The 25,588-nt window shown below is 42.1% G+C and overlaps 1 protein-coding gene across 1 annotated transcript in view; it reads left to right on the top strand.

Moving 5' to 3' along the window:
• The window catches only part of Cobl (cordon-bleu WH2 repeat protein), a 236,064-nt gene that overhangs the window by 112,446 nt on the left and 98,030 nt on the right, over positions 1-25,588 (top strand). The window contains exon 7 of the mRNA XM_032916836.1: positions 16,313-16,486. Coding sequence (XP_032772727.1) covers positions 16,313-16,486 — 174 coding nt within the window. The remainder of the gene's footprint in view (positions 1-16,312; positions 16,487-25,588) is intronic.

Genomic DNA, 25,588 nt, shown 5'->3' with positions numbered 1-25,588 from the left:
GAGCCTCGCTGATAGTGTAGTCTTGCTTGCTACCATGAAGCCGAAAGCCTTTTGATGAAGTGTTAAAGAATCAATGATCAAAACATAAATAAAATTAAAATTACAGTTTATTCACTTGCTTTGTTCGGTTCACAGGAAAAGCTATGATCGCACGGCATTGTCTCCCCTGTGCGGGCAGAGCCTCCTGTGTTTGTGGTGGGTTCCATATCTTGCTGAAGTCTCCACCCTCAGGCTCTGGTTAATGCCAAACATTTATGACTCCAGAAAATATCAAGGAAGCCTGTGAACACAGGACAACTGAGAAACGTTTGCTTCCAGGAACGCAGGACAACTTAGGAACCGTTATTAGAAATACCGTCTTAAAGAAATTCTGTCTTACTTCCCATGCCTTCCAGCCCGTCTTCCTTCCCAGCTGCCACTGGTCTCTGGGCGAGACAATGAGCTCCCAGAGGTTGCCAGAAGCCTGTGTATGAAGCTGACTCCACCACATGGTGTCAGTGTTCCCACAAGTACAAGGAACCAGGCGTGTCCTAGCCTGGAAAAGCTCAAGGAGGCTGTTTCTGGAACATTCGCAAATCGCTCATAAGAAAATACACCCCGAGGGCTGTGCTTGTAGGGTAGAACTGACTTTTGTTAGAAATCGATTTTGTATAGACTGTATCTTTACGTTATTTATCCAAAATTATAAAATGGATAGCAGATGGGAATTTAAAAAGAATATTTTTATTCATTCTTTGAGAAATCTCACGCAGCATACAGTAAATTTTATCATATCCACCCCACTCCCCTACTCTAACTCCTCCAAAGACCACAGGGCCATCTATCGCTCTGAACTTAATCCCCCATTAGTATTTTTACCCACTGAGTCCAGTTTGTGCCTCTAGGGTGTGGATGAGCAGACTGGGAATCCCATCAAATGCTTCTAGGATCCAATGTTTCTTGTCACTTTGAGCCTTTCTTAGAGGTAGGGTCACTTTGACACACACACACACACACACACACAGAGAGAGAGAGAGAAAGAGAGAGAGAGAGAGAGAGATATTTGATTTCTTCCCTCTCCACTTAGCCTTGCAAGCTTACAATTTTGCTGTTTCCGTAAAGCAGTGATGAGGCTGGATGTGCTTCCTCTTCTGGAAACAGGGCATCCAGCTCGGTGGAAAGCCCTTGCCTGGCATGCCAGACCCTGGGTTCTATCTGCCGTGCAGGCAGGGACTCACTCTAGGTTGTGTCCGTTGGACGTTATATTCTGACACAGTTCTCTGACCTCATAGAGTCTTCTTTCCCTGTGCTGCGTGGATTCAAAATCACCACCACCCAAAGTCTTTAGGAGAAGTAAGAGAAGCCGAGGAGAGGAGGGAGAGCACGGTGCAGGCTCTCAGACATTTCCTGATGGAGCTCTGAGTCTGTCACTTCACTCCCTTCTACTCATGCAGGACACCATTGTCTCCAGAACTGATTTCCTTTGGAAGTTTTTTGTTTGTTTGTTTGTTTGTTTGTTTTGATTTGCTTTTTTTAAAATGGAGCTAGCAGAAGAAATAGTGAATCGATGCATCTGGGAATTTTATGGCTTTCAGAAGACTATGTTACTACATTGATTCCCAGAAGGGCATGACCCTGCCAGAAACAAATACCAGTTCCTGGTGAAGCTGCCCAGCTTTGCATTCCTTTCCCATGGCTCAGTTGTGTAGCACTTACCCAGTAGAGCTCTGTACACCTCAATCCGCAGTGGGGACGAATTATCAAATAGTTTTTTTTTCTTTTCTCTGTGTACTTGTGAAAAGTAGTCATCAAAATGTTCTCATTAGACTCGTGAGGTGACTCGGCATGTAAAAACACGTTTTGCACGAGGACCCAGGTTCCATTCCTGGGACCCACATGGCAGAAGAGAAATGACTATACAAGTTGTCCTCTGTCTGACCTCCATATGTGCCCCCCCATGAAATAAATAAATGGGAAGATTATATTAGAAATAGAATAGTCATATTATGTCCCTCCTAGGGCCACCTGTGGAAGCTACCACAGAGACATTTATGTTAAAGCTTCAGTGACTTCTCCTCCCAAAGTATTTGCACTGACAGCTCAAATCAGTGCCCCTTATCTAAAATACTTGGCACAAGAAATATCTGTAGTATTTGTGTTTGGTTTTCTAGCTGATAGGTCTTGATTCAAAAGTTCAAAATCTGAAAGGCTTCACTGTGGGAGGTATAAGCATCATCGTGTCAGCGACCAAACCGTCTGGAATGTCAGAGTCGTTAGATTCCTAATTGTCCAATTAGAGATGTGTTTATCAGCGTGTGTTACTGAAACAACATCTCTTAAGATAGGGAGGCTAGAAGGATGGCTTGGGCGGGGTTTGAGGGGGCAAAGTATTTGCCACACAAGCATGAAAAACTGAGGTCAGACTTGCCAGCGCCCATGTTTTAAAAAATGTGGCAATGTGTGCTTATAATTCCAACACTGGGAGGTGGAAACAGGAGGATCCCAGGGACTCAGTGATAGCCAGGTTCACGAGAGAGTAAGAGAACAAAACAAGGTGGAAAGCAATGGAGCTCTACTGTTCATGTGTGGTCTCTGCATGCACACCCACATATGTGAACATGTATGTCAAAGTTAGAAAGAAAAGTAAGACAGTCTGGGATGTAGCTTAATGATGAGAGTGTCGGCCTGTCCTATTGTGTACGTGATCCTGGATTCCATCCCTGTCTCTGTCTGTCTCTGTCTCTCTCTCTCTCCCCTCTTATCTTCTCTCCCTCTCTCCCCCTTTCTCCTTCCCTCCTTCCCTCCCATTTAAAAAGTGGAAAGGTATATCTCAGGTCACATTTTGAAGGTTTCAATTCATAATTCATTAGCCTGCTGCTTCGGGGCTTATGCATGGTAGCTGCTCATAGGGAAAATGTGTCAGACTTGGTGGGCAGGAAGAAAGAAGAGAGAGGATGAGATTCAAGTACTTCCCATCAAGGCTATTCCCCTAGTGATCTAAATTGTCTTCACTAAGCCCCACTGGATGCCACCACTTCCTACTAAGAAGTAAGCCACAGGCTTTCAGGTGCTGCTCTACACCGAACAGTGACAAATGCTGGGCTTGTGATGCGTAACAGGGCCTGAAAAAGTGACTCACCATAGTTAGCGCTGAGTGGAAACAGAAAGCACAGAGTTTTAGCTTCTACTGAAAACCATGTTTAGAGGGATGTTGAGGGTAGAAAATGCCCCTTTTGAACACTAACTTCCTCTCTGTTCCCTTAAAGAATGATCTGATCTCATGGCCTTCTCCCTATTCTTTAACAGAGGAGTTTAGAGCTTGGCTGTCTCTTGGCTGCACGTGCATCAGTTTAAGTCGCTTCAGAATACCAGGGAGGGGTGGCTTGCAGATCACTGAACCCATGGTCACTTCCATCCAGGAAATGGCAGTTCTGTATTACCCATGCCTAAACAGAAACCTAGGCTGCTCTTTGCCTCCCTTAGCTACTCTTCCACCCCCAACCATCACCAGGACATCCACTTCCTGCAGGGAGCACATGGGACCTCACATTAGGGCACAGCCCTGTTGCTATCCTCTTGCCAAGGCTGATCCTCCTACTGCCCAGTCAGTCAGTCACCTCCTAACCTTGGGTTTGTGCTCCTCATGCAGCTTCTCTACAGCTAGAGAGGAGCTCTCTGCAGCTCCCTTGACTCAGGGCCTGGCAGGTTTGGCTACCTGGGCAGGGTACTTCTTCCCTGGGCCTCCCCACTTTGCTAACCCCACCTCTTCTTACGGTGTTCCCACGAACTTCCGGTGCACATTGGCTTGTGCCTCGATCTAGATCTGTGGGGAGCCAGGCTGCCTACACCGTGGCTTTCCCCTGAATATCTGCTCTCAAGTAATGGTAGAGTCTTTGTCCTGCTCATTGCCCAGCACCTATCCTATCCTTAGACCACTTGCTATCTTGTTCTAACCGTCTGGATTTATTTTCATTTTGCACCCTGAGAATAGTAGGCGCTGGGCCAGCTGTGCCGTGCACAGACTTTTTTTTTTTAATACAATGAGTTATTTCTTCCTGAAGATGTCTGATGTTTGGTTGTATGCCTGCCAGCTCTCTTGTCTACTTTCTCCCTAGGCTTAGCAGCCAAGGCAGATCAAGTAGGACAGTTGTGCGTTCACTGGCAGTATGAAGCCCCAGTTTTTTTGCAGTCTTGGAGTGAGTTCATCTCTAGTGTTTGGGACCTTCCGGTATCCGGTGACATGGATGTCCACTCCTACAGCATCTTTCGAAGCTCCCAGAATTCCCTGCTGCCATTCTCTTCCCTCTTGGCCAGCTTTTGTTGTGACTTCCAGGTTAAATCAGGTTCTATTGATTTATGTTTCCATCTTAAGTGAGTCGCATGTCCACCTTAACTCCTATTGTGACCGCGCGGTGGATTCATGGCTGAGGAGACGCAGAGGTCCTCAGCATCCTATCCCTGTGCGCAGGCTCCTTCTGCACCTTAGAAATGCCCCTAGCTTCAATCCATACTGTCGAGGACGAACACAGCCACCCACCCATCTCCCACAGTTCACAGACTTCGTATTTAACCACATTTATGTTGTATCATTTCTTGTTAGTCTCTGAGAATCACAGGAAATACGAATGCTATTGCCTTCCTAAGCCCAGCACACCTCATCCTCCCCCTCCCTGAGCTCATTAATCCTCTGAAGCTTCATTCCCCCACCAAAGTGAGGAGACTTTTCAAACACTTATTCTTTAACCAGTGTCCATAAACAGTGCACAGTATTTTTATGTAGTTTAACAAGTGAGGGCTCCTGTATTTAACTGACTCATCTGTACAATAGAATGTTCTTCTACAAATAGACTTTGTGATATAAGCTGAATCAAGGTAATATCTCTCTTAATATCACATATATTTTCTATGGTTAAAACTTTTAAATACTTCATCAGCACTTTCCAAGCATATGGAACATTGTTAAATGTCCTAAGTCTAGTATAATCGCCACGGTGTATGTCGGCTTTTCTGAAGTGATGATTTCTCTTGTAATGTCTGCTCTTGATGCATGCTATAAGAACAATCAATATTGATAGTGGAAAAGATGAGGGAGGAGGGACGGAATAACACCTGAAGGAAATAATAAAGAAACAGTGTAAACAACAGGAAAGACAGCCAGCCGCCTACAGTAAGCATTCACACAGGCGGGCCTCCCGGCACCTTCCTCCCTGTGGCCTCTGATCCAGTCTCACTCACTGGTACACTGACTGAACCTGTGCTGATGCTGTGGGCCTGAGGCCCTGGTACCGAGATGGAAGTCCGTTCTACATGCTAGGAGTCCACTCCTTCATATGGAGTGGGTTACTCCAAGTGGGAGAAAAGGGAGGCCTGAACATGTAAGCTCCAGTCTTCTCTTGAATTCCCATTCTGAGTCTTATCTGAGGGGAGCTTCAACTTAAGGGGACATCAAGACTTCTAGTTCAAGTGTAGAAAAGTTGAAAAGAAATGGAGACAAAGGGCTAAGGAGTAAAATTTCCAGTTCTTCGGCCATACTCCTTTGTGATTTGGAAGCCTGCCCTTATGTGCTTAACATTGGCCACGACGTACATGTGTGTGCACACATGTGAGCATGCACCTGGGATGTATATATGTGTGGGAAGGGTGGTATTAATGGCTACTATTGGAAATACACATCTAGAGATAGGCTGAATGTGTGACCTATCACCGCTCCATACTTGACCTCTACTGTGTGGTAAGGAAGATCAAAGAATTGTTTTTATGTCACAGTCAGAATGACTCGCTTGTAGCTTGGCTCACTAAGAGTGCTTTCAGCTGAGTGAGGCCATGCACCTGTAATTAGAGAGCAAAACTCCTTTGAAGGGCGGCCTCCCATAAGGCTGTGCGATAGTTCCTGCCATGCCCCCTGTGGGGCTAGGTGTCTCCTTTTGGAGAGATAACTGGGTTGAGCTTTCAGAAAGGATATTTCACCAGGAATGACATTGACATTTGTGCTGTGATAATTTGGTAAGTTTGGGCAATAACTACTTCATGGATACTCTGGGGAGATTCTCTTTTTGAAAGGAAAGAAGATCACGAAACATAAAAGGGTAAGAAAGAAATTGTTCAGCCTCCTCACTTGAAACCATTCTTACTTATTGTTATCTATGTATTCCAACTTTTTGTCTCAGGATTTTAAGTAAAACTATGCATGTAATCATAATCCCTAAGTTACTGCATTGTCTTTAATATTTGTTTTCTTTTAGCATAATGAATTTCTGTCTTAGATGGACTAGAAACATTTTGTATGTCGTTTTTCTTTGTGCTTGTATGTGTGTATGTTTGTATATGTTTGTGTGTGTGCATGTGCATATTTATGTGTGTGGCTGTGTGTTTGTTTAGTATGTGTATTTATGTGTGTGTTTTATATGTGTGTATATATGGGTGTTTCTGTGTATTTATACATGTGTGTCTGTGTGAGTGATATCTGTGTGTGTGTTTTATATGTGTGCATGTGTGTTTGTGTGTATGTGTGTAATTATAGGTGTGTATCTGTGTGTGTATCTGTGTATGTTTTCTATATGTGTGTATATGTGTGCCTGTGTGTGTTTATATGTATATGTTTATATGTGTGTGTTTCTGTGTGCATGTGTGTCTATATGTGTGTCTATGTCAATGTGTGTTTTCTGTGTGTCTATATTTGTGTTAATGTATGTATTCATATGTATTTATATGTGTCTGTGTGCGTGTGTGTATTTATGTGTTTTGTGTGTATATGTGTGTGTTTATGTGTCTCTGTGTATGTTTATATGTGTGTGTTTGTATATCTGTGTACATGCATGTATTTGTATGTGTTTTGTATGTTTCTATGTATGTATGTTTGTGTATGTATGTGTTTTTCACACACACACATACACACACAAGAGTTGTGAGGCTTCCTCCATTCTCTCTATTTAAAGTGATGTGAATCTTCTTTCTCATGTGCAGATGGAAAGGTATTGAATGCTGGCAATAGGTTTTCCTCCGTAGAAATCTTTGTAAATGGACCCAGAATCAATGCCTTGAGTAAAATCAAACAAGCCAAATAGATGACTTACATAAGAGTAAGAAGGTGGTGGTCTGCTTATGTCCCATTAAATCAAGTGCTGACTCTACTTAGTATGTAATACTCCATAGATATCTTCCTCTGAGTATTTATCTATTGACTTGCAGAAAAAAAAAGCCATGGACTTCCATGAACTATGTATACAACTGTTTGTCACTATCTATGAAAACGTTATCTTCTGTATACTGTATATCTAATGACACTGGCAAACAGTGATACTGAGTTCCTCTTTCCAGCCGTCTATACGGGTTTGACTGCGCCAAGTCTATCTCTGCTTTTGGTTGTTTGGGTCATCTTCCGACTTCAACAACCAATTGCAGCCTACTTTTCCTTTCAAGCATTGGAGCCATTTGGTAGTACATAAATAAATGATTTTAATGCTAACGGGCAAGCGCCATTTACTATTATTTCTCTTATTAATATTGCATTCACTAATCCCAGTCGCATTAAACAGTGCAGTAGCTGGAAACTAGAATAGAGCCATTGATTACATGTAACAATATATTCAAAGTATAGACAATGAGAACTGATTTGGGGTCCAATTTGTTAGTGTTTGTATCCTAAAGCAGGTCACAGTGCTTCAGCAAAGCTGTGATGCACACAGAAAGGATTTGTTAATTCTGAAACTCCTGTCATAATTGGATAGCAGGTTTCAATGCAGAGATCTGGAATGAGACTTCCTATTTAAAAGGATAGAGCAATGTATTCAATTATTACATTGTGTTCTGGGAAAACCGAGTACCCATTCCTCTCCAGAACTACCATCTCTACCCACTGGGAGCGATGTCTGGATAACCAGGCACACATACCAGTGAGCCAGACCCAGATGCCGCTGGTGACCCCTGCTTCACTGCAGTGAGAATGCCGATTCTCGGGAGGAAGAGGCTGTCCCGTGGCCTGCAGAGAATGTGTATGGCAGAAGCAGAGGAGGGGGAGGCTACATAGTAATTAATGCTTTCGGAGAATCACCAGGACACTGTTTTGTTTTTTGTTTGTTTGAGTACCATTCCTTCAGGTCTAGTGTTTCCTTTAAACTATCACCTCTTTCACTGAACACTGTAATGGCAACTATGTTGCTTTCTTTCTGGAGCTTTTGCGCCTCTCTGCTTCGTGGCCTCACTTGCTAGCTACCGTGAAGCCTCTTCCATTGTGGTTCACAGTTATCCGTCTGTTCTTATCTTCTTAGGTCCAGTGGGCAACCTCAATAAACTTCTACTTAGGGAAGTATCATAAAACTATGCCATAGTCTCCTTCAGGAGCAACCTCTCACGGTGGCCGCCATAATAGAGAAAGAGAGGCTGCTGTAACAAGTATGTTTCCAAAATTCAGAGGCTGAGATCAGACTCTCTCACAGTGCCTGAGATGCTGCAGTGGTTAGACATGGAGGCAGCAGCCTCTTAGCAGACAGCCTGTTTCCCGGGGTGACTCTGGTTTGGGTGTCTCTCTAGAGAATACAGAAATACATGTCCATTTGATTGGACGGTTTAGGAACACCTTTTGTATAGCTACCAAAGGGCCTGGGAGATAATAGCATTTGTCTTAGCACAGATATTGGTACAAAATAGAGGGAGAGGCATTGGGTGTTCAGCTGGTGGAACCACCCCCTTTTTGTGAATTGAAGTTGCCCAAATCCCCTTTCTATGTCTGCCCCTGCTGTCCCTCACTTCCCTTTCCTGGTGACAACAAACTGGAAGATCAGAAGAAATATTTTGAGTTTAGTGGCTACTTGGCTAATCTACTCCATAGGAAGATTAAAAACTTGCCTATGTGGCTTTAAGTAATTGAGCGTGTTGTTAAAAACGGCATCAACCAAGACGTACTCAGCAGCAATTTTCAAAGCACCACATCGTTCCAGGCAGCACCTCAGCCATGAGTTATCATCATCCAGGAAAGGTAGGACGAGATAATGTTCTCATGTTTTAGACTCAGAGTAGAGACGATTCCTTCTGATTTCTGTGCTATTCCAGCTTAGGCAAAAATTATATGCTGGTAATCCTGCTAGCAACAATAATCAATTGCTAGCAAGGAAATAAACTCAACAGTAATATATTAGAAAGCACAGCCGTATAACCTCAAAGGCAAGACCGATTTTCACACAACTATTTATCCCTTGGGCGTCTGTCTAAAAATGGTCTCTGTCTGGTAAATCCTCTACATTCCAAGGCACACAGAAGAGGATCAACCAGAATCCAGAGTCAACTCTATGGGTGGGTAAAATTGATATTATGAGTGCAAAACTATAGCACATATGTAACATATTAACATATATAAAAATGAGCCTTCCTAATGAGGCCTCTGACCCACGTTCAGTTTGTTCCTGCTTGTCTACTCTGAGGAATCTTGCCATCCAGCTGCAGCTGTAGGCCTGAGCTGTAGGTCTGGTGGGTCAGTGAAATTATTTCCCTGTCTGGCCAAAGAAACAGAAATGCCCCTCAGCCCATCTCCATCCTGTTCCCCTCCAAGGCTACCAGTTCTCCACGGCATCCATATTCCAAGGAGAGGAGAAGATACTGTGTCCAAGTTGATTCGTGCTTCCATTAGCCTGCATAGAAAGCTCCTTTCAATTTCAGAGTATTTTTGGCCTTTGCCAGCTTCACTTTAACAACAGAAGAAAGTACTTCAGGAATGGAGAGGCTAGCGAAAAGCTTAAAGCTGTGATTTGACAGCACTTAAAAAGAAAAAAAAAAATCTGGGAGCCTTGAACAAAGGAATTAACAGTTTATTCCTTTCTCTCTTGCCTTTGGTTTGCCAAATGTGCTAAGGTGTTGGAGAAAGATGGTTTCTATAGAGAATCAGTGAACTCTGCAGGGATAAATGCTGGAGCAGCTGTCAGGAACTTCTCATGAGGCCAGACAAGGGGGCGGAAGGTGAACCTTGCCACTGACTACATTGGATTCATACTAAATCCCGGGTCATCTGAGGAGTGGGTGTCTGAGCAGCTGTTACACAGCCATGGATATTAACTCCTCCACTGTGGCAGAGACTAGATTTTTTTTTTTACTTACAGCTGAAATGGCCCTTCTTCTGAAGTTCTTTCCTAAACCAGAAGTTAACTGCTACCTTAGAGCAGTCGCCATGCTTCCTTTTGTGCACGTACCTAGCAGCCAATCCTGGGACATTTTATTGTAAGGGCAGCCTTGCCATTTCAGAGTTTAGCAGTTTCCTCAAACACTGTCTAAACCTTCATGGCAAAGTTGTAGAGTGTGTTAATTAAACATTATTTTTTTTTCTTGAGTCAGAGTATATTTTCCCAAAGATCTTATGTTATGTGAGCTACGCATGGCTGTAAAGCCGTTGAAGAACTGTCTGCTGATGTCCCTGAGTTGCAGAGTGTACTCAGGTCCCTGCAGGTGCTGGTGTTGGTGTGCATGTGGGAGGATGTCCCCAGCGTGTCTTGCTGTGAGTTCTTGATCTTGGCTGCAATGAGGCTGATTAGCACATAATGGCTTTTTTTTTTTAATGACTATGCTCATGTCTTCATCAAGGAAGCTTAGACTTTGCCCCTTTAATTTTTTTTCTAGCATGAAATTTGTTTTTCATTTTATACTAAAGCCTGGTAATATATTCTTGAAGAAGCAATAGAACTTGGCGGACATTATTGTAGGTATGCTAAAATTGACCTTGAATATCTTAGTATATTCTTGGTTGCTTTGTGAAATATTCCTGTATCATGAAGACTACACGCGGTTTTACTACAGAGCCTTAATCTATCGTTTTAAATTTTTTTTTTTTAGTTTTTCGAGATAGTAATATGATCACATTATTTCCCCCTTTCCTTTCTTCCCTCCAAAATCTCCAACGTACTCTTCCTTACAGCCTCTCAAATTGGTGGTTCTTTCTGCATTAATTCATTAATTCTTGTGTATACAAGGCGTGCATATATAATTCATTTGTAAATGCATAAGCTTTGCCTACTTAGTGTGCATAACGCTGCTTGTATATGTATTTTCAGGGCTGACCATTTGGTGTGCTCTTCCCTGAAGAAGACTGTTTTCCCCACCCCCATTATTCCTTAGTTCCTATAGTTCTTTGTGTAGGGTTGAGGCCTTTCTGTCTGTCTGTCACTCATCCATATTAACGTTTCCGTTGTCCTTGCTTACCTCAATTTTGGATCATGTTAGTGAGACTTTATGGTTATAGCTCCTGATTTTCCCAGGATGCTTACATGGGTGCGTTCCTGTCACACATACCTTGGTGGCTTCTCTAATTAGACTTCAGATCTGCAAGAGGGAAATCTATACGGTATTAAAAACTTGGCCAACTACATAGGGTAATGAGGTCAGGAATCTTGGAGAGGAACCTACAACTATCACTTTATTAAGCCCGCATAGGCTCTCACTGCATTCTAAATACTTGTTCCTGGACCCACAGAGAAGTGAATTCCTCACCTCTCATCCAAGAAGCTTATCTTTGCAACAGACAGAGACCATTACAGAAAGCCACAAGGAATCAAAGTGCAGAGCTGGAGAGCCCAGCCCCAATGGAAAACAATATACAAAACAGGTCCTACACCTAAGACTCACAGAACATTTTGAAAGAGGGGGCAGGAAGACTTAAGAGGCAGAGGATCAGGAAACCTCAGAACACGTTTGCCAGTTTCTCTGCTTTCCTACCCCGGCCAGTGTTCTGTGGAAACACTTAAAAGAGCAGACTAGGTGTGGTACGTGAAACTTGTCTTATCTTTCTGTAGTGGCTGGAAAGAGATGTCCACATGTATCTCATTCCGGCACAAGCATTTAGTGTACCAGTGGGTCACACACTGGAGCTGAGAGACAAAATTTGTATAGATCTTGAGTTTCCGTGATTTCATGTGAAATCAGTATAAATCAGTGAATTAAGTTTGGAAAGTTTCGTGTGAGTTCAGAAAATGAGGGAGTCCAGGTCTCGTGGTAGTTTATGCTAAATGACCTGAGAATTTTAGTTGGCTCAGGGATTCTTAACAGTCTCATTCTACTGCGCTCTGAGGGTATGCATTGGTCATAGCAGTAAGGGGAGAATAGCAGTAAGGGGAGAATAGCTAGTGCTATTTGAGGGTGGGCGACTGGTGATTCTCATTTCTAATCAAGGGCTCTCTATCGTTTCAAGACTCGGCATCTAAAAGAGTGTCCACCTAAGTTCATGTCATGGGTGGTATCCCGGCTCTACGCCCCATTATTTAGTGTGGGAAGAAATAGAGCATACTTCCCCAAAGCCAGTAGACTTTGGTCAGAAGTAGACCAGTTAGCCTGTGAGTTGTGGAGCTCAGTGTGGCTCCTTGACTTTGAGTAGCCATGGTTGGCCTTAATCTTTACAAAGAATTAGCTTGACTCTTTGTGAAATGGCACTTGGGGTTTGTTCCCTTTGTCCCATCTTTGTCCCACCTCCAGACTAAAAGGCAATGGAGCATCCTGCTTTCTCCTGGAGAATTGCTTCTCTTTACACACTCCAGCAGGGAGTTGTTAACGTGCTGAGGATGGTCAAGGTACCTCAGGGGGGATATGACCATTTTAAAGTGATTGTGATAACCTCAGGCAATGCTGTGTGTCCGAAGGCCTTAGGAGAATACTGAATGCTGGGTGTCCTACACTGGGATGAGAACAGGAGCAAAACCTGGTGTCTACCTGATACCCGGAATTGTGTCAGATCCAGGTAGGATCCGTTCCAGCAGACATGCTAAACCTACCTGCCATGTTAACACAATTCAACTTTTAAAAATACATTTATAAAATCTTCAGAGTATTATTCTAAAATTAATTCAAGACTTTTATTCAGCAAAATAAATGAGATTCATGTAATAAAAGAAACCAAAATAGAAAAAAAAAAATTAACCGCACAGAACATCTTTAAAAAGACCCTCCAGAAAATTCCTACATGAGGAAAATAACATAAAGGAAAGCTTTAAATGATATAAAATGCACATTCTGTTGAAAATTGTAAAAATGGGTGTCTAACGATCATACAATAACAAAGCAAATTAAAATTAAAATCCAAATGAAGTACTCAATGCTTTAGGCCTAGAGAGATGGCTCAGGGTTAAGAGTACTTGCTGCTCTCACAGAGGGCCTGGAATTGCTTCCCAGCTCTTATATGACAGGAAGCTCATAACTCTCTGTAAGTTAGTTTCAGGGGATCTGGTGTCCTCTTCCGACTTCCTTGGCCATCAGACACACACATGGTACACATTTATACATGATCAAACCAGACAGAATGCCAGAACTGACAAGAGGTAGTGGATACAAAACCCCACCTCTAACCAACAGGCTATTTGCAATCGGTATGATTCTTATAAAATGTTTTAAAGGAAAAAGGCTGCATAGACCTTCATACAAGGTGCAGGACATTTGAAGGAACGAGGTAATCTCACAGGCGCGTTTAGTGGTTAGTCAGGTAAGCGTCGTTAGAGGTGAACACCAAGGACAGAGGAAGTAAAGCATTGCACATGATTAGATAGGGTAGACTGAAAAGATACAGAATTGTGAAATACATCATCCTTAGAATGGCATGAGTGATACTGGGGTGCCAAGCAGTACAGGAGTTTAGTGTTCTTCCCATTGAGTGAAACCAACCTCCCTAATGACAGCATGTGAGCTTGTGCCCATACTGTGTGTTAAATATGTTCAAATGTAGGGGTGTGTGTGTGTGTGTGTGTGTGTGTGTGTGTGTGTGTGTGTGTGTGTGTGTGTGATCAGCCGACTTTATATATAAGTCAGTTAAGCAGCTTGTATGATCCTGGTGTCTATGTTTCTGGCTACATGCTACTGGTAAGCAAAATTGAAGTTGGTGCTCCTCTTAAGTTTGGAAATAGTTGAGTCAACTTGATACCAGTAAAACATGTTCACAGCTCTAGTCACTGAGTTCCTTCTCTGGTTTGCTTCTTATATTTCATTTACCAGAACCCTTAGGTCCCGTGTTCTTGTGGTTTTCGAAGGACAAGTTGGAGGCAACTTAGAGAGCAAAGAGTTGTTGGGGGGATTGCCTATAGTTTCAAATGGTTACTTTATGACCATCAGAGCAGGGAATATGGCAGCAGACAGGCACACATGGTGGTGGTGAGTACCTGAGATCTTACATGTTAGGACAACAACCAACAGAGAGAAACAGCTAACTGGAATGGGGCAGGCTTTTGAAACCTCAAAGCCCACCTAATGATATAACTTCCTCCAAGACTATGCCTGCTCCAATCCCCCTAATCCTTCCCAAACAGTTCCACCAACTAGGAACCAAGCATTCACATGTTTGAGCGTATGGGAGCCTTTTCAAACCACCAAAGCTTTTGTAATTAAGGTCAAAGAAACCTAAGGCTAAAGTTCTTTCTCAGGAAATTGAATAATAAAATTTACGATTGACCAAAGTAACTAGGTGGTTGCTTTCTCCTTTAAGTGTCTTTTACATATTTCCTTTCTTTAATTAAAACAGTTATGTGATAAGGTCTTGCTGTGTATCTCAGGCTAGTTTCAAGCTCACAATTCATCCGCTTCACCCTTCTCAGTGTCTGGAATCACAGGCTTGTGCCACCATGTTCAGCTGTAGATTTATTTTACGCATGGGGAATGAGTTGGTCACTGGGAACCTTATCCATCAATTTAAATGTGAAAGCAGAGTTTCCCAGAGCTTCAAGCACCATCCATTCATTTCAAGTGATGTAAGCTCATGAGCCTTACAGGCTGTAGGAACGATGAGTGCGGAGGACAAGGCAGTGATTAAATCAAGAGACAGTCACTGTCTTCCCAGAGCCCACATATATAAAATGGGAGAGAAAGATAGACAAGGCATTACATAATCATAAGCGTTTAAGCATTCTGAATGCTCCCTATGTGCCAAGAACTCTTTCCCGCTTGATTACATGTAGTAACTCATGTAGTTCACAATGATAGTTCTGTTATGTCAGAGCTATTCACTTCAGTTGTGAAAGGGAGAAACTGTTACGGAGACAAATTAAAACTTGCCCACGGTTATGTGGCTGGTGGTGGCAAAGCCAGAAATCAAAACTCAGACAATATCTCCCTAGTTTGTGGCTTTGTCTTTCTCTGTATTGACTTTATGTGGAACACATCCAGGATGACTCGAGCTATAGATAAAGATCAGTGTGAGTGACAGTACAGCTTGGGGCATGGCTGCCTTTTTGTTTCTAATCCAAAATTAGAGTTCTCTAAGTGCCTTTTCTGCATAGAGATTTCTTCTTTTTCTCTTAAGAAAGGCTTGAGCAGCAGACGATGGAAAGAAACTATTAAGGTCATTTCTTAAGGATGGAAATTGTTTCTAGAAACCAACTCTTTTGTGTGTTTGGTGGCAGGTATATATTTGTTCACTAGCTAGTGCTACCAAGCCCTACACTGTTGGTCTGAGAGCCTTCAACATATAGCACTTCCGATATACCATTACATTTTCATATAGCTTCCGGAGGTTAGAAGAACGGTTTGGGGAAAATGGTATTCTGTGTAACAACCCACCATGGCACATCACAACTTCTACATCAAGATGTTTTGTTTTTATTTATTATTTTCTTTTGTGGAGGGAGATTACAGGTGCAGGGTTGATAAGGAAGGACTGGGAAGTGAATAGAGAGGAGGAGAATCCATCTGATGAGCTGTGATAGGTAGTTCAGGCCCAAGCAGCCCTAAACACATACATCTGAGTAACTGAAAATGAGCTAAAAACAAAAAAAAAGAATACAACAAAACCCCCAAGAACAACAACAACAACAACAAAACAAAATCAAAACCAAAAAAAGTAGCTTTTTCTTGCGTCAGGATGCATATTTATTACAAGTATTCTGGTTAAATATTGAAAAGTTATATGCTGTAGTTTAGCAATTTTTGTCTTTGTAATAATTTACAGAAATTATTGCGGGAAATAAACATGGTTTATTTTGCAAAAAGAAAAAAAAGAAAGAAAAGAAAATGAACTCAACAGGTTGTATTTATATGTGCGTGTGTGTGTGTGTGCATGTGTGCAACAATAATTAAAGAAAAAGAGGTCATGAATTTGAGAAGTGTTGGGAGAAACACAGAAGGAATTACAGGGAGGAAAGAGAAGGCACCAACAATGTAAATACAGTACTCACACTCAAAATTCTCAAAAAACAAAACAAAACAAAAAACAAACAAACAAACAAGCAAAAAAGTGTACAGGCTTCCCAGGAGAATAGTAATGAGAATTTTGCCCTACTACTTCCTATTCACTAGTAGGAACGGACACCACTAGAAGATCGAATGGGTGGTTTCAAGAAGAAGGATCTGACTGATGAGGGCTTGTCTGTCTCTTCCCCTACAGGGCTGTGTAACAACACCCAACTCACCATCCTTGCATTCTCGGTCCCTGACACTGGGTCCCTCCCTCTCACTGGGCAACATCTCTGGAATGTCTATGAAGTCAGACATGAAGAAGCGCAGAGCCCCTCCTCCTCCAAGTCCCGGGCTGCTGGGTCAAGACAAGGTATCAGAAAAGGTAGGACGATGGCACCTCTCACACTAAAGCATCTTTTCACTGACCCAGTTAACTCCACTGCAGATCCTTGGAAATGCTGAATTCTTTACTGTTGAGGTTTTCGCGCGATGTGAACATCTGAGCTTTATTTAGAAGTAAAAGCGAGACACCACTCTGCTCCAGTTACTAAGTTAGGAAGTTATTTTGGGGTCTTTGGTTCTTAAGGACCCAGTGCTTGGAGATGAACATGTGTTTTATTTTAGCACTGAAATTTTGGTGGTGTCACAGAGATCATTTATGAGTAATTACATAAATAAAGGTACTCAGAGAATGCTTAAACCCGTGAAGCAGGTGAAGTATGGAAGCTGACTGCTCCACATCATTCAGATTCACAGACAGTGGAGACTCGTGCATATTAAATTGTTTTAAATAACGATACACGGTTTATTTCATAGGACCTGTATTTAAGAAGCCTTCCTTGAGTTTGTCTTCAGAACAGCATAAAGCCTTCTAAGGTGTTCTGTCATTAGACATGGCCCCATAGATCACATCCTGAGCAGTCAGCCACGTAAGCTCTGGTTTCTACTCCTCCTCTTTACTTCTTCAGCTACCTGCTGACACCTAGAAGCATTCCTTGATATGTCTGGTCCACTCTTACCAGGAATAGGGAACCACATAACACTATAAACTTTTAACTTCATATTCTGACGTCTCAGGTAACTGCACTCCCAATTTATTAAACAGAGAGTCCCAGAAAAAAAAACCCATACATTTAATTTCCACTCTCCTCTAAGTGGCATGATGAAATCTCACAGTCATACTCTGTTCTGCTAGGACGGGAGCCATCCCTTTACTGAGTATTCCTGTTCATTGGCTGCTAAGAGGCTCAGTCGGTTACGACCGGTTCTCAGGATACTGTGGTACTACAGTCACATAATCAATCATCATTTGTCCTAATTGTGGCCCAAAAGCTAGAAGTTGTGATGGAAGCAGATGGTATTTGCCAAAGAGAACCTTTCATTAAGGGGAAAGGTGAAATGTTAGTGAAAAGTACAGATGTCTATGGAAACAGAGTATCAGAGAGAGAGAGAGAGAGAGAGAGAGAGAGAGAGAGAGAGAGAGAGAGAGAGAGAGAGAGACAGAGAGAGAGACAGAAACAGAGAGACAGAGACAGAAACAGAGAGACAGAGACAGAGACAGAAACAGACAGAGACAGAGACAGACAGACAGACAGAAAGGTAGGATTTAAGCACCTGAAAGTGTGTTTGGGGAGGTGGTAGCCATGTATCACTTCTCTTTTCCAAGGTCTGAACAAAGCGCTGAAAAAAAATCCATAAAGTTTTATCTGTCTAAACCCATCCTCAGCTGGATGAAGTGTGGACAGTACCTCTCTCTGGGGTATCTCAGCGGGGCTCATGCTTTTGACTCTTTCAAGCTCTGCATCATCATCCAGTGCTAAGGTGCAACTTGAGAATGACGGATGCCTTTCTCTTCCTTGACTGCATTGCTTGATCTGACCCTGCACCCCAGATTCCAGGGCAGAAAGCACACCCTTGAACACTTATTCTCCGATGGGTTTCCCGTTCTTTTTCTTGCCTGGTGCCTTGGCAACCTTCGCTCTTGTCTCTGTGTCATAACTCCTCTTAAGAACATCAGAACATTGACGCTTTTTGGGTTTGAATCATTTTTACGTTAGTCATAAGATGGCTTTTCCTGACAACATACTTAAATATACTAGAAACTATGTCCATTCCACCAACATTTGAGGCTTTGCCTCGGGTCTTTGATACAGCTGCAGATTACTCTGAGTGGGCCCTAATGTCTTAATGACAACTGATTCAGTCATTTTTTTTTCTCATGGCTGTGACAACACCTGTAAATGACAAGCTATTTGCAAAGGTTTATTTTGGTTTGCACGCTGAGGATGCAGTCCATCATGGCAGGGAAGCCATAGCAGCAGGAACTTGAACATCTGTCCCATTGCATCCAGAGAGCAGCGAGTGGTAAGCCGGTGCACAGCTCTCCTTTTCCCTCTGGTCTATACCTCATGTCATGGATGGTACCATCCACACTTAGTGCACATCTTCTCTCAGTGACACCTTCCTGGAGACAACATCATAGACACAAGCAGAAGTGCGTTACTAGGGTCATTCTAAATCAGGTCAAATTGACCGTGCAGATTAACCATCATGGTATCGTCTATTTGTCTGTCTTCCTGTCCTGTAGAGATCTGTATTTTTCCAGAGGCCTTCTTAACCTTGTATATCAGAAACCATATCTGACCCCCGCCATAGGCCCTTTATTCCATTCAGGCCACTAGAAATTTATCTCAAAATCCTATAATACAACACATTTTAGAAGATGTTCTGATTTTGTTTTTTTTGGTCTCAGTCATTTCTTTTAAGATTTCTATGATACTACAGCTGTGTTCTGACAAAAAGAAATTCAGTCACGGGGGCACATCAGTTTGTCCCACACTCTATAGAACAATGGAACAGCTATGTGAAGCCGTTTCCTGGGACCATGGTCCATCTTTTTAATCAGTTTACATTGTGTACTTTTTCATAACGCCCAGATGTATTGATAGCATTAGCCATTTCCAGGTACTCCCGAGTCGCCTCTTTCCTTTTGGTTGGGATACATATTTCTTTAGTGATGAGAAGATATATGTGTTCTGAAACCAGGGTTATGTAAAAAGCTTTCCTTCAATAAGGAACCTTAATGGGGTGAAGCATAGACGGTACACCAGCGTTTCAAAATTGTCTTCTATACAAAGATGTTATGCTTTGTTTTTCTGAATTTAATTTAGTTACTCGTACCGGATCATCTGCTAGAGCAGAAAAACATATAGTAACTGGAGAATCGGGAACTCTAAATGGAAAATAAACAGTACATTCTCCCCTGCAGAGCAAGCGGAGCCTCTCTGCAGCAGTAAAAGCTTCCACTGAAATCTGTTTTATTTGGCACAGAATGAGTTGAGAGATTGGTTGCTGGAAACTGTTTCCCTTTCAAAGTATGTGAGTGAAGCACAGCCTGCATTTAAGCCTTTCCTACGAACATGCTTCTTTGTGAAATGAAATATATTTTGTTATTTACCAATTTCTGGGAAAGGAACCACTGAAAATATGTTGTCCGTCTCTTTAATCAGTTGTTGGGAAGGACATCAGTTCCTTTTTATGAGTTTCATTCCATCTAAAGGTAAGTTGTTTCTTTGAAAACCTAATTTATATGTAGCTGCTACTAATCCTGCATCAGAGGAAAATGTTCAGTTTCAGGATGTGGGCAGCTTATGACAGACAGTACTTAAGTTTTCGTGTTTACACGACTGTTTGTCTTATCAACCAGGTGGCAGAATTCAAATTTTAACTGTCAGTGCCTTAAAGATAGATTAACTTCCCCATGTTCCATTTTACCTGAATTGTAAAAATGTATATTAAGTCTCTTACCTAATTAAATACTCAGGATTTGACCATCACTATTTATGTTCGAAGATAGTAATTTTTAAGAAAGTTTCCCAAAAATGTTGGAGCTGCAAAATAAGCAATGCCACCTTCATAAAAATCTTAATGTAGAGCATTTTGGAAAACGAGTTGGCAGAGGGCATGACCTCTTTAGGGGGAGGAGAGTGCCTTTCTTCAGAGTCCATTGCTCTGATCATGACATCGACCCTAAGCTATTATGGTGAACTTTCAGGTAGAGGTGGGCAGAGGACGAAAGGGTGTCATGGTAGGGTTCTACAATCTAGCCAGAGTTAAATCAAGTATACTTAAAAATCAAAATTTTTTTTGGCTACAAAGTATCAGGTATATGATAAAATGTCACCCTGAAACAGACTCGCGTGTTAAACAATATTGGCATCTTTCCCCTTCTTAGTGATATTTTCCTTTCTCAGCTATGTTGATGAGAAACACAGCCTTTTTTGAAAAGGAAGGAAAACAAATCAGTTGGTTCTCAGCCAAATATAAGTGACTGCGGCCTGTTTTCTAGTTGTCCCAAATGATATATCTCATGGTAAGATTGGCTACACCAACTTTAGTCAAAACAAAACAAAAAAAAAGTCATAAAGCATTCTGCCAATCCACGGGTAGGGGCGATGTCAGGTAAGCACATTACAGCAGAATAGAAAATGTCTGCTACACCTTCAAGGTGTCGATGAGGAACAACGTGAATATATTCCAAATGTTTCATCTGATTACCTAAAGACTGTTAGGTCACATACAGAGGTGGGTGATAGGTGACTGTTGGAGGCACTGACAGAGCCCGAGATAATTTCCGTTCTGCATCTGCAGAGTCCAGTTCTCCACTGTCTGGAAAGTTTCACCAGCCAGTCAGTCTTGTGAGTCTTCACCATAGGGTTGCTTTTATTATTATGTTTATCTTTGGTTGGTAACCACAAAGGACCGAAACACTACTATCACATACCTTCAGAGAGTCGTAAAGAATAGGGTTGCCCTTCTTCCCAAGTCCTGTCTATCAAGCCTTGTAGAAAACTATTAACAAGACATTCTTCTTCAGGTAGCTTCCTTCCCCAGTAAAGACTGCAACAGTACCCCATAGTCTGCTGACGCCTGCAATTGCCCAAAGCTGTGTGTATCACAGAGTAATCCACTCTGTTCTTTCATTTCTGTCAGCTGATCAGGAACATTTTTAGATGTTTCCAGATAATGCTAATTGTCTAATTTAATTTATCATTATGCACACAAACACATAATGAACAACTGTTGCCTCCTTTTCTAAGTACATAGTTATTATGCCCCAACTTTTATGCCCACCAAACTATTTATCTCTTTAATCATGATAAAAAGAAAATGTTTTAAAGGTATCAAGACTTTCCTGTATGCCTTGTTATTTGAAATGTTGCATTCCCATGCTTGGCACCACAAACTCACAACACGACAGGGATTTTTGATATTAGCTTGGACTTTTTACCTTGAGTTCCAAAATAATTAGCAGTGTTAACTATAAAAAACAATATGGTAAAAGCTTGTTTTATGATTGGGCATTAGTATCACCCAAAGTAGGGTTTTCTGTTAATGTGTTCCTTATTTGGTCAAAAATACTGGTGAATAGCTCTGCTCCGACACCAGAAATGCCATTCATTCTCAGGCTTTGGTTAAGCCTGCACATGGACACATAATGTCTCACAGCACGTGAACAGACGGAATGATCGTAGATGTTAGAAAATTAACTAAAAAAATCACCACTTCTTTGATTTAGTGGATAGAATATTTACGAAAATCTTAAACTTCTGAGGGCACTCCCAAAGCAATACTTTATTGAGAATTGAGATGCCTAATTTACCATTAGACTTCAAGGTCGATCCTTTTCTCTGTTCGTTTGCTTGTTTGAGACAGGGTCTCACAGCCTAGGCTGACCTCCAGCTCACTCAATACATTGGCCCAGTCAAGGGTAGCCTTGAATTCTTGACCCTCTCATTTCTACCTCTTGAGTTTTGATCGCTGGTATGGCTCCCGCCACACTCAGCTCTGGGGATTTATGCATACTAAGCAAGAATTCTATATACTTAGCCCTAAAGGCCGCTGCTTTTTCTTGTTTTTAATGTAGCAGAATTTCAGTATAGGTAGATGGTTGTTTAAGGGAGAGTTGTACTATAATAATACATTTTTTGTCTAATATTCAAACGAGGAATAAAAAGGAGAAGGAGACATTAGACTTTTTGAGTTAGAACTCAGAAAAGCTGGCAGAGTTAGCAGAGAAGTTCACCACCACCACCATCAACACCACAACCACCACCACTACCACCACCACCACCACCACCACCACCACCACAGCTGCCTCTGATAGCATGGCATACAGTGTTTCTCATGTCACTGACAGTGCCTTACAAAAAGGTTACTGGGGCTGAGGAGGACTTTGCAAGTCATGGTACTGTGGAGTCCCTGTAGGCTTGGCCAACAGAGGGCAAGACTCACTGGGCGACTGTGAGATGGCTACTGCTGTCTACTTCATAGAATCTAGAATAACCAGAGAGGCGAACTTCGGTCTCACCTGTGGAGGCATATCTAAATTGAACTAATTGAAGTGTGAAGACCCTCCTACTTCCCTTGACACCATTCCCTAGCTGTCATCCTGACTATATAAACGTAGGTGAGGAGAACAGACATGGCGTTCATCCCTCTCTGCTCCTGATTGTGGACACGATGTGCACAGCTGTCTGAAGCTCCCCCCGCCTTGGCACTTCTGCCATGCGTTATCCCCTTCAGCTGGAATAAACCCTTTCTCTGCTGCTGCTCTCGGGTATAGTCTCTATCACAGCAACAGGAAAAGAAATCAAAGCAGCCACCTTCTCTTGCCATTCTTGGTTCCCTTCCTTGATTTCCTTTTCGTTTAGCCCCAAACATGTAGTCTTAGGAGACAAAGACATTTGAATAGTTCTTTAGTAATATCTCCAGTATATAGCTTTTAACATACCACCTAAGAAGTATGAAGAAACGGAAACCTGAAAAAGTCTTAAGTTTCTGTTTGTACTAGACAAATTACAGATAGAGGAATGTTCAATGGCAGTACCTTCTCCTGCCTGTGGCGTAGTAAAGTTCCCTTCATCCGACTGGCCCCAGGTCTCAAAAACATAGTAACGGTGATTTAATAACAAGCTTTTGTAATGTTCAAAAGCCTTTTATGACCACCATCCCATGTAGCCTAATGGTTGTTCTATCTTTAAGCAGTGTACGGTTACTGTCTCCATTTTACCAATGAGGACAATTAGCTTAGAAAGAAGAAATGAGGTCATAGAGTAGCTGCCATGCCAGTCAGTGACACATCATAGACTACCTGATGTCTTTCTTACATATAGTCACTGGAGGTGTGAGGCTCGTTGTGTCACGGAGATGTGTAACTGTCACTTGACTGAGCGGAAAACATGCCGGTCTGGGTCTGATCTGTCTGCACCCTCTGCCGGCTCTTCATTCGAGAGGCAGGAGAACAATGTGCATTGTACCGCTGCGATAAATAGACTTCACATGACCTTGGCTGACAGGAGACGCAGAGGTCCAGGGAGGTCTGAGATGGAAGAGAGAGCTTACTCACCACTGACAAGGAAGGTCTGTTTGCTGTGCGAGGGTCAAACTCAAGAGCTGAGGACGTTCATAAATGCTGCAGGGAGATGGCTCTCCACATCGCACATCACTCACAAGCCTTTGAGAAGCAGCTTCTTCCTGCTGTCAGTGCAATCAGCTCTCTCAGCAGCTCCCTCCGTGTGTCTGAGAGATACAATTACTGCCCCAACACTTGGCAGAAATAGGATAAAAGTCATTTTACCTCCACATGCATCCTTTGTCAAAAACCTAACTAGAATGAGCATGATATGGACAGGAAATGGCTGACTTTTGGGTGAACTGTGTTAAATAAATGAGTGTTAAATAAATGGCTTGATGGTTCCGAAGATATATAAACTTAAGAATTCTGGGGCCCATATTAAACTCATATTATTTTTAAAACTATTTTTATTAAAATATTTAAATATATATATATATATATATATATAATGAGAACTAACGAAAGATCAAAGTTGCTAAAGAAACGAAACTCGGCGGAACTAATTAAATGTGTGGATGTGTACAAAAAAACAGCTCCTGTTTAAAAGCATAACATTGTAAACCTATTACTGTAAGTATAACCAAAAGCGTTAGAAACACATGTAACAATGTAGCTTAAAGGTGGTTATCTGTGCTTCTGAGCTGCTGGTTTCATTTACTTACTGACTCCACACAATTTCTAAGTCTACGTACTCATACAGTATCATCTGAAACTTCACAAGCTTTGACAGGAATGGAGAATAAAATAAGTAATCCTTTGGGCCTAGCCATACTGTCTTTGAGTCCATATTCTACATAGAAGTGCCATTAAACTGTGAATGTTCCAGGTATTGAGCATGCCTGACTTTTTTGGTTAATGAGCCAAACTAGCACAAAAGGAATTATTCAGATTTGTGGCAGCTTTTTGTGTGGACAGCCTTGTGATGGCTCCATTCACAGCTAAAAGGTGGACATTTTACAGCCCGGCATGTACGGCAACCTGGAACGGCTTTTTAAAAAGCGTTGGGTCAGGGGAAGTGCACAGATGTCTCTAGTGTTTGGGAGGCTCCCATCTTCTCTGGAGATGGAGAAAGTGAGGGCAGACAGCATTGTGTTCAGCGACATGGCGGAAGACGGGATCTTTTCCAACATAAACATCCCAAAGAACCTGGGCCGCTCCCTTCCACTGCAGAGCCTGGGAAAACAGGCCACAGAGGAAGCTCCTTGGTGGAGACAGTGGAGCGGCCATACTGAGGGTGCACGGTGGAAGGAAACGGCAGCTTAATTTTAGCTACTGGACATCTACCTTTTGTTTGTGGATCCTTTCCTCTCTGACACTTGCTGTTAAAGAAACAAATGTGGCTTTGAAAGAGATTAGATTCTTACCTATTTTTAGCCATCCTTAAAGCGTGGCGTTTTAGCGAGGCTCTCAGTGAAAATCAAAGCGAGTCGCGCAATGTCCGTTTCCCAGTGGAAAACAGCTTCATGGTCAGCAGAAAAGGGAAGCCGAGCTTCGTGTTCCGGCACGGTTCCAGTGTGGCTGTTCGCCGCATGTTTTCTCACTTTCCCGTTGGGTTTGCACCTCAACAAAAAATATGGGAAATTGGGGTTTTGTTATTTCTCTTAGCTTCACATCTTGCCTCTTAAGTGTTTTTTAAATTTTTTTAATTATGTGTATATATCTGTATATGAGGACAGATTCCTATAGAGTCCGAAAGATGTCATCAGGTTCCCTGGAGCTGGAGGTATAGGCATTTGCTACATGGGTGTTGGAAACTGAATTCAGGTCCTCTGCAAGAATTGGACTTGTTTGTAACCACTGAGCATCTCCGGTTCCCTTGCTTCTTTATATCTACTTATTATTATTATTATTATTATTATTATTATTATTATTATTATAGCTACCTTGATAATCAATATTAGGAAAAGTGAGTGTGAGAACACAAATCTGGATTTAAAGCTTGCAGTGTGAAACACCCTGCTTCCTTTCTTGGACGCACGGTCAGTTTCGGAAGCTGAACCTAGATGCTAGGTTACTGGGTTCTTACTTTTCAATCTTAAACTACTGTTTTGGACTCAGTTGTCTCTG

Source organism: Rattus rattus, chromosome 11 (genome assembly GCF_011064425.1).
Source record: "Rattus rattus isolate New Zealand chromosome 11, Rrattus_CSIRO_v1, whole genome shotgun sequence".
Classification (NCBI taxonomy): Eukaryota; Metazoa; Chordata; class Mammalia; order Rodentia; family Muridae; genus Rattus; species Rattus rattus.
The sequence above is the reverse complement of the archived record's forward strand: the minus strand, read 5'-3'. Positions and strand labels throughout refer to the sequence as shown.